This window comes from Herpailurus yagouaroundi, unplaced genomic scaffold, assembly GCF_014898765.1.
Source record: "Herpailurus yagouaroundi ecotype Mexico unplaced genomic scaffold, PumYag 215, whole genome shotgun sequence".
Taxonomy (NCBI): domain Eukaryota; kingdom Metazoa; phylum Chordata; class Mammalia; order Carnivora; family Felidae; genus Herpailurus; species Herpailurus yagouaroundi.
In genome coordinates, this window is record NW_024412446.1 from 11,320,380 (window position 1) to 11,335,426 (window position 15,047).

General features: G+C 44.1%; 1 protein-coding gene across 9 annotated transcripts in view; it reads right to left on the minus strand.

The window, feature by feature from the left end:
- Window positions 1–802: 802 nt before the first annotated feature.
- The window catches only part of TRPV1 (transient receptor potential cation channel subfamily V member 1), a 36,920-nt gene continuing 22,675 nt past the window's right edge, over window positions 803–15,047 (minus strand). For all 9 annotated transcript variants that reach the window (XM_040455574.1, XM_040455573.1, XM_040455572.1 and 6 more), the window contains 6 exons: window positions 11,784–11,949; window positions 11,287–11,353; window positions 8,487–8,809; window positions 6,939–7,066; window positions 6,282–6,397; window positions 803–1,767 (listed from right to left, as the gene is read on the minus strand). In XM_040455574.1, the coding sequence (XP_040311508.1) occupies window positions 1,595–1,767; window positions 6,282–6,397; window positions 6,939–7,066; window positions 8,487–8,809; window positions 11,287–11,353; window positions 11,784–11,949 (973 nt within the window). In that variant the 3' untranslated portion in view covers window positions 803–1,594. The remainder of the gene's footprint in view (window positions 1,768–6,281; window positions 6,398–6,938; window positions 7,067–8,486; window positions 8,810–11,286; window positions 11,354–11,783; window positions 11,950–15,047) is intronic.

The following is a 15,047-nucleotide window of genomic DNA, read 5'->3' on the forward strand; positions in this document are numbered from 1 at the left end:
AGAAAGAGGTGGAAGAGAAGGGGTGAGTGCACACAGGGATGGGCCAAAGCCTTGACCTGCTCTAGGAAATACCCCATTTGGTGCAGTGAAGAAGGAGGAAGGACTAAGAGCCAGGCAGAGCTCCATCAACTGCCTCAGGCCTGAACAGATCCACCCTGACAGTGGTCAGGAGAAGCCCTGTCTGCATCCTAGCAAGCCACAGATATCTCCGGGCTAGGAGAGCTCAGCAGCCTCCCCATTGAGGATTCTGGCTTGTGGCTCATCCTGCCTCCAGGTGATGGAGGGAGGGACACAGAGACAGAGAGAAATAAGGAGACAGTGACCGCTACAAAGGGGAAAGAATGGGCTAGTTGCATGTGTCCTTCTTTAAACAACGCAGGTTTACACAAAAGGTTATGATCATTCATTTTACAAAAGGACACCCACAAGCTTCCTTCCAGCTCTGAGTAAGTCTGAAAGTTGCAAATATCTGACATCTACGTGACACCTTCAGAGAAAGGCTTACAGATAAAGCGAGGGGTCTCAGGCCCACAAGAGGAAGCACGTCTCCCTTCCCCAGGGATGGACTGGCATGCCCCAGCACCTTCTCTGCCAGGTTGCCTGGCACTGCAGGTAAGTTCCAGGCTTTGGAGTCACACTGCCTGGGGTCAGACCCAGGCAATGCTCTTTGCTGACTGTGTAACCTTACTAACTGTCCCAGCCTCGGTAGTATGCACACACACACACACACACACACACACACACACACCACAGAGCCAACTCGCTATGCTAGCCCAGTGACTGGCACAAAGTTCACACTTGATATGATATTTACCTATTTATTTATTTACTTGCTTACTTACTTATGTATTTGATGGACAACAGGATGGATGGAGGTGGAGATACATACCACTGCAGGGGAGCAGGACTATGGTCACAACAAATAGAAGATCATTAAAAAACTCTTGCCACATGCTTTTGAGACAGGGTTCCATACTTTCATCTGAACAGCAATAGAGCTAAAATTTTTGGAACTGTGATGGATCACACAGAAGGAGGAAGTCACTCTGGAAAAACCTGATTCCACCAGAGCTGGGAATAGGGCCAGCCTCCCCCACCTTCTCTGAGGAATAAACGACATCACCCCCAGACCGCTTTCTTCAAGGAAGGTATTAAACCCAATACAGAGAACAGCTTTGGCATTTTACATTGAAGGACATGTTCTAAGAGGTGTTCTAACCTTTTGTTCTAAGAGGTGTTTTCCTGGGCCTCATTCACTTTTAGTCCTAGTGATAGAAAATAAAATAAAATAGGGGCATCACATACGTCCACATAAAGATACATCATTCATGATACTTAACAAAGTCTGTTAAAAAAAAAAAAAAAGAGAGAGAGCGAGCAAAATCCTTTCCTTTTAGGAGACTCACTTGGGGACAGTGAGGGTTGGATGGCTATCTCTTCCCAGGCATCCAACAGTGCTTCACACAGCTTGTCCAGGGCAGGCGAGGAAAGTGCCGAGGCAGGCACAGACCAGGCCAGGCTGCTGAGAGTGCCGTATGGCAGCAGTGGCATATCCTGAGGCCCAATAGTGTTAAGAGGACCCTGTAGGGGTCGCTCATTTCTCCCCTAAAGCAGCAGGATCCTTGAAGACCTCAGCATCTTCTGGCTTGAGGGAACCTGCAAAGTGCCTCAGATGAACCTCCTCCGGCTGGCCAGGGTGCCTTTCTCTTGTACTTGTGTCTCTTAAGAGGGGAACCAGGGCAAAATTCTTCCAGTTTCTTCCTGAAACTGAAGGGTAAAACATCATTACTGCCTTGGATGCTGCAAGCAGCAATAAACACTTATTTGTTGGCCTTACCAATCTCCAGATGAAAGGAGACCCAGACATTTCGGTGCTTCCTGAGACACATGGATACATGCCATTGCCTCTTTCCTTACCTGCTTAAGGAGCCTCATCTTCTCTGGCACTTCCTAAATTCTCTTCCTTCACGTTAACCTGACTTGCAGGGGCCTCATGGGAGCCCATTGCTTGCCTTTCCCAGCTTCCATTTCCCCCCTGCCCACATGGGAGGGAGACCACGTCTCCACAGAGCAACACTGGGACCTGCCCCATGGTGGCTCCACATCACATCAGCTATAGGGTGATGGACACCAGCCAAAGAATCAGGATTTGGGGACCGGGCCCCACCAGGGCACAGCAAATTGGGAATAGTGCCCAGGAAACCATGATGATACCAGGCCTTAAATGGGGCTCTCATATATGGGCAGGAAGCTCCCGAAGGGGGCCCAGTTGTTTCCCCCATAGCCATCTCCAGGTTCCCAGCCACCTAGGCAAAATGACAGTGAAGAGGGAAAGCTGCACACGTTCTCCTCCCACCGCCAGAGCCCTGGTCAGCCCAGGCCTCTGGTTGGCCACCCTGGGTCTAATCTCTCTGGAAAATCAGCCTAAATTTATACCTCCCACTCTTAGGTCACAATTCAGGCCCCTTTGCTAATGTCAAAGGCGTCAGGAATATGGGAGGCTGGTCCATCATGACCACTCCAGGTGAAGTCTCCAGGTCTCAGTATTTACCCCAGGCCTGCAGGCTGACACTGGCCTGCCCCCAAACACAATCTAATACCAAGCATCAACTCCTGAAGGATGATCCCTTGGGGAACCCAGGCATAGAAGCTGGGCTTCATGGGGATACAGGCCAGGTCTCATTGAGACACAATCTTCTGGTTGGCCTCAGAGACTGCTTGGCCCAGCTCCAACTCAAAGGCTCTCAAAGGAGGCACGGGGCTCCCAGTGCCCACTTCCCACAGTCCTAATGCCAAGACTCCCACACATGCCCTCCCTAGTGCCCTCCTTAGTGCTCAGCTACTAACCACTTTTCTTTCCTGGCCTTTCTCTTATACATTCCTTTACCCCTTCCCAATCACAACACACTTTGTGGGTGGGAGAGTTCCTTGTTATCTGAATTATATGACTATTCATTACTAAAGTGTCCACTGTTACAAGGTTGTACAGGAAAGCAAAATCCTCAGGAAATATTCACTAATTAATTATAAATGTAAAATCAGGGAACCTCTAACCATCTCTGGCCCCAACCCCAAGTAACATGAATGAATATGTGTATCCCTGCCACTTAGCCAATATAATATTACAGTGAATGTGTAATGTTAGAAGCAGCCAACAATGTCATGCAAACACAACGCAAATCAACTGCAAAGTGAAACACCAAGTCTCTTAAAGATGTGGGGTTTCACAAAATCAATAGGAGTGATGTCGGACACCTGCTCAAATTACAGACAAAGCCATCTTTGAAAAGTTAGACCAGGTAACAATTGAAGAGATAATCAATAAGTATTATGGCATGACACAGGAAGTGCTTCCAGTGAAACTCATGGGAAAATTACGGGATTGCAGGAGGCTCTTGGGAAAACTGATTACGCCCTTAAGTAGTTTTCCAAAGTAAGCTTCTTGTTAAAATAGATTTCTACTTCCAGCTCTGATGGAGTGTCTAGTACTAGGCTAGCCACCCTGCTGTAAACAACCATAAATAAAACAGGATAAAATACTTGCAATAAATGTTTCCAGACATAGGACACAGACTGGAAACTGTGATTGCTGAGAGAAGTGAAACTGACAAAGTGAGCCCCATGATTGCGCTGGTACTTTGCTTAGGGACAATTTCTCTGACCATGGTGCAGCACACGGGAGTCCAAACAGAGTATGGCAGTGCCTCTGAGCTAAGGAAGAAGAGATCAGGGTTTGGAGCAGCCAAAGCAGCTAGAATCTGTGGGACAGGGTGCAGGAGAAGAGGAAGAAGGGAGCTGTAGGGGTGGAGGTCCAGAAGTCTCTGGGATGGGTTGCTGGATCATACCTGCACAGTGTGAGATCACATAAGGCTCACTAGGCAGTGGCCACTATGGGGCTGAAAGTGGGACAGAAGCTGAGCAGTACTGAGTGGAGAGACCACCACATTAACACTCTTTTTTTCCTACTATGAGGATCAAGCTAAAATACCAGAAATACCCTATTTACTCTACATGCCCTAGAGTAAGGTCTACTCAAGACCCACCCACCCTAACAAAGCCTAAAACTAAGCCCTGACAAGATCCTCAGGGGAAACAGTTGGGAGGTTCAGTCCCACAAGTTTTATGGGATTGGCAAATAACTTGGCATTTCACATATCTACCATAATAAAGTTTAAAACTAAGTGTATACAAGTTCAGGGTGATTCATCATCAATAATTGAACTGCCAATTAAAACAAAAATTCGGGGCACCTGTATGGCTCAGTCGGTTGAGCGTCCGACTTCAGCCCAGGTCATGATCTCACGGTTTCTGAGTTCAAGCCCCACGTCAGGCTCTGTGCTGATAGCTCAGAGCCTGGAGCCTGCTTCGGATTCTGTGTCTCCCTCTCTCTCTGCCCCTCCCCCACTCATGCTCTGTCTCTCTCTCTCTGTGAAAAATAAACATTAAAAAAAATTGTTAAAAAAAAAATTCAACCCAGAGTCTCTACAACATATTATCCATAATTCCCAGTATACAATTAAAAGTCACTAGACATGCAAAGAAACAAGGAGATGTGACTCACAGTAAGGGGGAAGAAAAAGCAGTCAATAGAAACTGACTCCAAGATGGCCCAGATGTTGGATTTAGCAGGCAGATAACTTAAATCAGCTATTATGAGTATGTTCAAAAAAAAAAAAAACAAACAAACAAAGGAAAATATGGTCTTGATGAGAGGACACTAGAGAATCTCAGAAAAGAAATGAAAACTACAAAAAAAAAAAAAAATAACCAAATAGAAATTTAAAAACCAACAGCACAATACTTGAAATGTAATAGTCACTGGATGAGCTTAATAGCAGTTTGGAGATGGCTGAGTATAGTATCAGTAAACTTGAAGACAGATCAATAAAACTTATCAAATTTGAGAAACAGAAAAAATTAAGGAAACATGACCAAAATCTCAGAAACCTATGGGGTAATATCAAGTAATCAAAAATACATGCAACTGGGGTCCCCAAAAAAGAAGATAGGGAGAATGAAGCAAAATATATATGGTTTCCCAATTTGATGAAACACTGACATATAGATTGAAGAATCTCAGGCAAACGCCAAACAGGATAAAACCAAAGGAAACCAAACCTGAGCACGTCTTAGTCAAACTGCTGAAAACCAAAGATGAAGAGAATATTTTGAAAACAGCCAGAGAAAAAAAGACATATTACATATAGTAATGCAAATAATGAGCTACTTTCCATCAGAAACAATGGAGACCAGTGGAGAAAAATAGCGTTGGAAAAAACTTTTTTAAAAAAAGAGGAAAAATATCTGTTAACCCAGAATTCTTTATTCAATGAAGATAGTCTTCAAACATGAGAATGAAATGGACATTTTGACTACTTCACATCCAGTAAGGTGGCGAGGACAACCAATACACTACCACAAAAACCCAGAAAATAGCAAGTGTTGGTGAGGATGTGGAACCCTCATGTATTGCTGGTGGGAATGTACAATAATGCAGCTGCTATAGAACATAGTTTGGCATTCCTTAAAAAGCTAAACACAGAATTACCATATGACCCAGCAGTTTAATTCCAAAAGAATTGGAGGCAGGGAGTCAAACAGAATCTTGGACACCGATGTTCACAGCATTATTCACAATAGCCAAAAAAGTGGAAACGATCCTAATGTCAATCAACAGATGAGTGGATAAATAAAACATGGTATATACATACAATGGAATATTACTGAGACAGAAAGTAGAATAGAGACAGAGGGAAAAATAGGAGTAATTGTTCAATAGGTAAAGAGTTTCTGTTTGAAATAATGAAAAGGTTTTGGAAATAGTGGTGAAGTCTGCACAACATTGTGGATGTAATTAACACCAATGAATTGAACACTTAAAAATGGTAACTTTTGTGTTACGTATATTTTACCACAATTTTCTAAAATCTAAAAACAAAGAATTAGTGCAAAATTGTAGTTATAACTCAAAATGTGTTCAATAAAAACTAGGTTTGCTTCATTCTTTTTTTTTTTTTTTTATTTTTATTTTTTTTTGAGAGAGAGAGAGAGAGAGAGAGACAGTGTGAACAGGAGAGGGTGACAGAGAGAGGAGGGAGACACAGAATCTGAAGTGGGCTCCAGGCTCTGAGCTCAAACTCACAAACAGTGAGATCAGACCTGAGCCGAAGGGGCTCAGGTTGCGGGGTGAAGAAGGCCTCCAAGGAACAAGGAACCCCAAGGCTTCACCTGCCCATCATCAGGCCACCTCTGTGCTACAGCACCCTTCCCTCACACCTCACCTCTGCCTGAGCGCAGAGAGAAGCTCAGGGTGCGCTTGATGCCCTCACAGTTGCCCGGGTCTTCATTGATGATGCCCACATTGGTGTTCCAGGTGGTCCAGTTGACCTCATCCACCCTGCAGGGCAAGGAGACAAGGGAGCTGGGAGCTGATGGCCTAAAAGCCATGCCTATCTTCCCGGTTGAGGGCTTGGTGCCACAGGCCAATTCCAAGAAGCCCATAGAGCAGGATGGGGAGACATAGCCGGTAAGGGGAAGGCTGAAAAGGGCCTGTGTTTTAGACACCACCCCCAAAGCTATATTCTCTGACCATATCATGGGGCCCAAGGACTTTAAATATTGGATTCCTGGTTCTGACTCTGATCATTGGATGACCCCTTTTGGACACCTCATTTTCCAGTAGGTCTCCTATGCCCACAGCTCAGCCTTGGGATAGCCCTTTACCTAACTACAGCTGGCCTTGGGAGAGTCCCCTATGCACATGACTGGTCCCAAGAGGCCCTGAGGAAGGCTTCTGTATCCACAGCTGGCTGCGGGGGAGTCCCCTATGCCCACAAAGCCCTAGAATGGCCTCTGTGCCCATAGCTGGCTCTGGGTGGATCCCTGATATCTAGCTAAGCCCTTGAGCTCCCTCAGTTTGATTCCTGCCTAAACATTACCTGAAACACCACCTGTAGTCATCCTTGCCATCAGGTGTGTACCCCACTTGCAACAGCTTGCCTGAGCGGAAGGCCTTCCTCATACACTTAAGGAAGCTCTTCTCCGTGTCCAGGATGGTGATGGCTCTCTGTGGGAAGACACAAAGGGCTGAGGGGCAGAGGCTTGTCCAGGGGCTAGCTTCCAAGACCAACCTCTCCAGAGTTTCTCCCAGCCCCAGTGCCCCCAAGCTGGACCTCTAGTGTCTTCCATACCAGGCTTGTTTCCATAGCCCAACAGGTGCACACTCCAAGCTCAGCGCATCCGGCCCAGAACTGCCCAGGCACTGAGGTGCCTGCCAGGTTAGGGTTAGGGCAGGGCCTCCCATGAGTGATGTAGAGTGTCTCACCCCAGACTTCCCTACTCACAGAGGGGCAGATAGTGTAGTAAAGAACAGGGCCTCATGATGAGACAGCTTGACTTGAATCCTAACTGCTACTTACTAGAGACAGTCCCCAACTTATGATGGTTCAACTTAATGATTTCAACTTTATGATGGTGCAAAAGCAGTGTGCATTCAGTAGAAGCCATACTTGGAGTTTTGAACGTGCATCTTTTCCCAGGCTAGCAATAAATGATACAATCCTTTCTCGTGATGCCAGGAGTTCCTGGTCAGCAATGGGATCACAGGGGCTAACAACCAGTACACTTACAATCACTCTGTACCCATACAACCATTCTGTTTCTCACTTTTATTATAGTAGTCAGCAAATTTCATGAGATAGCCAACACTTTATTATAAAATAGGTTTTATGTTAGATGAGTTTGCCCGACGGTAAGCTAATGTTAAGTGTTCTAAGCACATTTAAGGTAGGCTGGACTAAGCTGTGACATTCAGTAGGTTAGGTGTAATAAATGCATTTTCAAATTACAGTGGGTTTATTGGGACGTCATTCCTCTGTAAGTTGAGGAAGATCGCAGTTACCTTGGACACAGATGCCTAAGTGCTCAATGCCTCGGTGCCTTTACACAAAAATGGAGACAGTAATTGTAGCCACTTGACAGCATTGCTGTGAGGATTAACTGAGAGCATATAAAACACTTAGAACAGTACCTGGTATAGAGTCACTGCTACTTAATAATTAGAACGATGCTTTTATTATTAGGTGGGAAGGCAGATTAAGAACCAGGTGGCTCAAAAACGAGCTGTCAGGATCAACCCCATTTTAGCTGCTCCCCCCAAGTCTGGTCTCTGGGGCCCACCCTAGACCAAGCTCTTGTGAGGTGGGCATCCCATGGGGCTGAGCCTTCCATTTCCTTCTCCTGGGCACTGCCCAGTCACAGTAAACACAGTGTCTGTGAATACCAGCTGGTGATGCGTAGCAGGGAAACCCCGAAAGAGGGGCCAGAAAGGAGTCAACTGGGAGAGATGCTTCTGCTTGATCCCCCAGGCCTGGCTGGGCTCTCTGCCCTTCTTCAAACCCTGCAGGGGCTCATACACCCCCGCTGTGTTAAGCAGCGACAGAACAGCCAGTGCCCTCCCGCTGTGCACACCCCACCCACCGACCCACCTGTAGCTTCCAGATGTTTTTGCTCTCCTGCGCGATCTTGTTGACGGTCTCACCCATGAGGGCGATGAGCATGTTGAGCAGGAGGATGTAGGTGAGAATCACGTAGGCCAGCAGCAAGATGATGAAGACAGCCTTGAAGTCATAGTTCTCGGTGAACTCCAGGTCGCCCATACCAATGGTGAACTTGAAGAGCTCCAGACACGTGGAGTACAGGCTGTTGTAGGAGCTGTCGGGTGGCCGGCAGCCAGGCCCTCGCCACCTGTGCAATGTGGACTCAGCCGGCACAGAATTATTCTTCCCATCCTCAATCAGTGTCACCACCGCTACAGGGCAGGGGCGGGGACAGGTGCAACTGGATGGAAGCCAAGACAGAACCCCCCCAACAGATGCGCCCCATCTCCCAGGATGTGTCTGCAGTAAGAATGCTGCTCGCCATATGGCAATTTTGTGTGAATTTAAAAAAGAAAAAAAAAAAAACCTCTTCTTCAGAACTATCAGCAAACCGTCATAGTACAGTTGACCGTTGAACAACATAGGTTTGAACTGCAAGAGTCCACTTATACACAGGTTTTTTTCTGATAAATTCAGCATAGTTGTAAATGTATTTTCTGTATGATTTCCTTAATAACATTTTCTTTTCCCTAGCTTACTTTATTATAAGAATACAGTATATAATACATATAACATACAAAATATGTGGTAAGGCTTCTGGTCAACAGTAGGCTATTAGTAGTTAAGTTTTGGGGGAGTCAAAAGTTATTTGCAGATGTTTGACTATGCAGGGAATTGGTGCCCCTAGCTCCCATTTTGTTCAGGGGTCAACTGTATTCTGTTTTGTTACAATAAGAACTTTATCATCATCTGCTAGGGGAAAAAATGTTTTAAAAAATATGCAAATGTACATATACAATGTGAATCTAGCTGCCTTTGTACAGTGCACAACCTGTCTAACTTTACGTATCAGTCCTGGATCCACACCCAGCTTCTCAGTCACCCTTGTCTTCCTGTCCCCCTTAGAGGGTGCCCCAAAGCCAGCACGTTCCAGAATGATGGAGACTAAGCAGCTCAGAGCAGAATGGTCTCTTGCTGCATTCTACACTTTTCTTTGCAAAATGTAGTCTGGAGCCTGAGAGCTTCTGTAGTTGTTGTGCCCATGGTTACTGCACATCCAGTATCCATTAACCCATTTGGCCAAGTCCCTTCCTGGGGGTACTGATAGACCAGGACCTTCACACAGGGTGCCAGAGCCCACACGCATCCCTATCAATCAAAGCTCCTAGTCAAAGCTGTCCATAACTCCAAGACAGAGATTCCAAAACAGGCTGTGGGGAGGGGAAAGGAGAGGGTATACATGTGAACCAAGTAATTGCAGAACTCAGACGAGGATCAAAGCAGAGCCAGGTGCCCAGAAATTCTGTGGATGTGTCAGAAGGGCACAGGAGCCAGCTTGAAGAGGCTCCCAAAGATGATTTCTCAGACAATCTCAGCATCGAGATGGTGACAGTAAGATTATAACCCATTTAACAAAGTGAGGTTCCATGAAAAATGGAACAAAAACAGAAAAGAATCTGTGAGGCCACACTGACATAAATAATAAATGAGTGTAAGAGAATGGAAAGCTCTTCCCTATAATAGAATGCCAGTGAATAAATGTAGAAGGAATGACAGGGTTAGAAAATCATCATTTGGCAACCATTAGGATTAAGTGATTCAGGTGAGAATCATCAGTGGATGCTAAAATTACTGGTTGAAAGTGTGATGAGAAACAGGATATTTACCTAGTCTCAAAACATCTCCTCACAAATTACTTATCACGCCCATCAAAACCAAGTAATTAAAGTTAACACCACCAGACAAGGGCTAAACAAACGTTACGGAAGCCCTGATACAATGCACTGAGGAAGACACACGTTACTTCCTCCATAGTCTGACCAAAAATGCACACCTGGATCTAATTTTGAGGAAACATCAGACAAACCCAAATTGAGAGACATTGTAAAAACTAGCCTTTACTCATTAAAAATGCTAAGGTCAAAAAAACAAGGAAAGATTGAGGAAGCACTCCAGATTAAAGGAAACTAAAGAGGCATGACAACTGAATATAATGCATGATCTGGGATTTTTATTTCTACAAAAGACATTATTAGGACAATTGGTGAAATCTGAATAAGGCTGGTAGATTAGTTAATAGTACTGTATTGATGTTTATTTCCTTATTCTGATCATTATACATTGTTTATGTAAGAAAATATCCCTGTTTTTAGGAAATGCAGGCTTTATCCAGTGGTAAAAGGTTGATCATGTCTGTAGCTTACTCTTTTTTTTTAAGTGGTGTGTGTGTGTGTGTGTGTGTGTGTGTGTGTGTGTGTGTAGAAGGGAAAGTGATTTTAAAATGTGATAAAATTTGGGGATTGTGGGTAATATGTACAGAAAAGTTATTTGTACTATTCTTGCAATTTTTCTGAAAATCTGAAATAATATCAAAATAAAAACTTAAAAAAACTAAAAAAACCCTAAATAAATAAATAAATAAATAAAATAAAAATAAAATAAAAACTAAGCCAAAATGCAGCTATACTGTAGGCAAGCAGCACTTCATACCTCTAAAATTGCTTACAATATTTTATGAATCACATTTCCAGGTTCTCCTGCTCATTTCTGTGCGTTCTTTATCCATCCACTCTGTCACCTGCAGATACACACCCCAGTGGGCCTCTCCCCACCCAGCCCCTGCAGAGACCTCAGGAAGCTGAGGGTAGCCAGAGCTCTGCCCGCCACCAGCCCTGACCAAGCCCATTACCTGTGGAAAACCCGAACAAGAAAACAAGGTAGACAAACATGAAGCGACACAGGTCTCTCAGGATCATCTGCAGGAGAGAGCAGGCTTGTCAGAACCAAGTCCAGTCCCCAGGCCGGCCAAGGGAAATGTCACGACCATGTCAGCCTGGGATTAATCTTGAGCCTAAGCAGAACTGGAGAACATGCAGGAGGGTCTGGTTTGGTGGTTTTCAGCTCCAGTGTCATAAGGAAGTCATCCACAGCTTCTCCCACCATGGCCTTTGTTCTGGTGGGAGAGCAGGGCCTGGTATGTAGGGGGTCAAGTTTCAGGGGAGCCCCCAAACCCAGGTCAAGACCAGATGGCCTGAATCTTGAGGAATTATCTGGGAAAGTGGGTGCTGAACTAAACCAGCACCTCTCCAGCCATTACAGAGGATGGACAGAGTTTGTAGACCATGTCCCACATACCCATGAAGTAAACAGGTTCTACGGAGAACCTGCTTGGATGCTGGCACCCACCTTCTCAATCATAACAGCATAGATGCCCATCTGCTGGAAGCCGCGGGTGTAGTAGAGCATGTTGGTCCAGCCCATGGCCAGGGAGAACACCATGGAGGCCACGTACTCCTTGTGGTGGCAGAAGTACAGCACCACGGTCCCCAGCATGAACAGTGACTGCACAAAGCTGAGGGTGGAGGGATAGGAAGCTCTGTCTAAGAGCACCCAGGAGGCCTGGCACCCCCTCAGAAGCACAGACAACAGGCTGTTGCGGGAGCTAGGGTTGACTGTCCTGTCTCCTTTAGCCCGTGATTCTCAGTAGGAGTTAATAGCATCCCCAAGGGGGGAAAAGTTGGTTATGGGAGTACAAAATCTTACTCTCTTTTTGTAGAAAGCACAAATAGAAATACATTGCATGGACAACTCTACAGTATATTTGTGGTATTAGATTTCATGGGAGGGGCAATTAGGAAAAAATGTCTAAAAAGGCAATAATGAAAAAAGTCTGGGAAACATTGCTTTAGCAGTGAGGAGGTACAGGCCATGCTCTCCTGAAAAATCACAGGTGGAGTCTGCTGGCCACACCATCAAACTCAGGAGGAGAGCCAGGAAAGATGTTCCTCGGCAACTCGGTCTGGTGGGGGCTGCCCAAGTAGGATCCATGGATAAGGTGTAGTAAATCTGATGATCCTATGGCAGAGTCTGCCCAGTGGTCCTTTCTTTACATATTCACCCCAGGTCTCCTTGTTCATCATAGCCTCCTCTCGAAAGTACCCCCAGCTACATCTATACTCTCGACCATGCTGACAACCTCACTTCCCATTTCTGTGAAAGAACCAAGCAAAAAAACACCACGTGATGATGTGAGTCTACTGAAAACTGATGTCAATAAACTGGCTCATCAATTGGAATTCTGCTGCAAAGGAAAACTATTCCTCTGTATTTTCAGAACCTTGGCCAAAATAAGAACTGACACCAGTTGAAATAGGTAAAGAGTTACGTTGGGTGGCAAATGGAGCCCCCACACATGCATCTGGGAAGCAGCAGACAAACAGAAACTGACTTAGCAGACCCAAGTCCAAATCTGTAGTGGGGAAAGCTGAGAATCAGCTCTTTTAACCAAGGAGCCTCAAAAGGGTTAGAGACCTCCAGAAAGGAGATGAAGAGACCTAAAATAAGGAAGAGTGGAGGTTTTGTCTCTGAAGAAGACAAAGGAGAGGATCTTTGGACCCACTGTCATCAAACAACAGTGAAAGCATTGGTATTTTACCAAAAGCAGATTATGTGATTTTTATATAATACAGATTACAGAAAGCCCTCTTCTTCACTCAGTTCTCAGAAATCTAGCAGCCAGACTTCTTTCCTCCAGGCAGAAGACTGAAAAGATGAAATCGACTAACTTTGGATGTTTGCCAATAAATAGCTTAACCTAGACTAGTTTATAGTGAAGCTCAAAATTGATAAGTCCCATTCATACATTAAGAGCTCCCAGCAAGCTTTTCAGTCCTCCACTCTTACTCATGAGCAGATATAAAAAATTTCCAGAAAAAAAAAATTTTCCAGGTATCTTCTAATATGAAAGATAGAGCAAAACAAGAAAATGGGAAACAACAACTTAGAGAAAATAAATCCTATGCAAAAAGAAGAAAATTTATTTTATTTTAAAATTTTATTTCAATAGTCTTAGAGAGACAAAAGAAGATATTGCATCAATGAAACAAGAATAGAGTGCTATAGATAAGGAACACACAGAAATTAAAACGTGGTATCAAAAGTAATAAACTCAATAGAAGGGGCAGAAATTAAAGTTGATTTGAACTTCCCAGAAAGAATAGCCAAAGATAAAGAGAACACAAGTGAGAAGACATAAGAACTGGTTCAGAACTAAGTCAGGAGGTTCAATATACATATCATAAGAAATAATTCAAGAAAATATCCCCAAAATAAAGGACATAAATTTCCAGATTGAAAGAGCCTACCAAGTGCCCAGAACATTGGATAAAAACAAATGCAATCAAGACATATCATTAAGTTTCAGGACACTAGAAACAAACAGAAGATACCACAGATTTACAAAGAGAAAAACCAAACCAGGTATTAAAAGAGGATCCAGAATCAGAATAGTTTTGGACTTGTCATCTATAATACTGGAAGCAGGGAAACAATGGAAAAATATCTTCAATTTTTAAAAATATTTTTATACCCAATCAAGACATCAATGAAATGTGAAGGTATAGTAGAAATATTCTCAGGCATGCCAGATTTCAAATAAATTTTACTCCCCCCTTCCCTACTATGGGCCTTTTTTCTTTAGCTGAGGATGTTTTTCCCTCAAAAAGGGAGTGAGTCAGTAAAAAGGAAGACTTGGGTTCAGAAAATAAGAGATCCAAATCAGGAGAGAAGTGAAAGGGATCTCTAAGGTGCTAGTGAAGGGATGACACCTCGGATGTACATGTGGGAGAATGAGACTCAAGAACCAGACACAATAAAAGTTGTCATCACTGTGCCCTTCACCAGGAGACAATCCTTTTCACCAAATGACAATACTGAAGGAGGAAAAAGGAGGAAAACCAAGAAAGAGACAGGAAGTCTAACCCAGAATGAAAGCAGTGAGCATCCCAAAGATGGCAACAAAGAGGAGTCCCAGGATGATGGCTAAGCAGCAGGCCCAGAGAGCAACCAGCCCAGTAAGAAACAGAGGACAGCACTCCAGGAGGAGATCTCTCAAGGAAAAAACTAGGAGCAGGGATTCCAATCATATAATTTATGTGATTGACTTTGAGAAAATGTTTACTGAGAGGCTTTGAGATGTGTGGGACAAGTTAACAATGGGTACAAAGAAAACTAAACAAGTAACAACAAGATAATTACAAATTTTAGGAGAAACAAACAAAAAAGAAGTATATTATGAAGCTCAACTATGAATACTACTTGTAGAGACATAACATAAATTGCTCAATACCAACTAAAACAAAAATTACTTCAAACTATATTGGGAGGCTAGAGGAGCAGAAGCAGGGGGGAAGGAAGTAAAAGGATGCTAAATCCTCATCCACCAGGTGAGAAAACATCAGAAGAAAGAGCTGCAAGAATGAAAAGTGATTGTCCCTGGGAAGGAGAATTACAAGATGGGAAGGTTTAAGATGAGGAATTCATATACTGGCTGTAATCGTTTTAGTACTCTTCAATGTTTACCCATGGGCATGAGTAGCTTTGAAAAAGTAAAATGAAATCCATTTCTAACCTGCCTGCAGTAAGTCCTCCTGGGAATAGAATCAAGTTTAT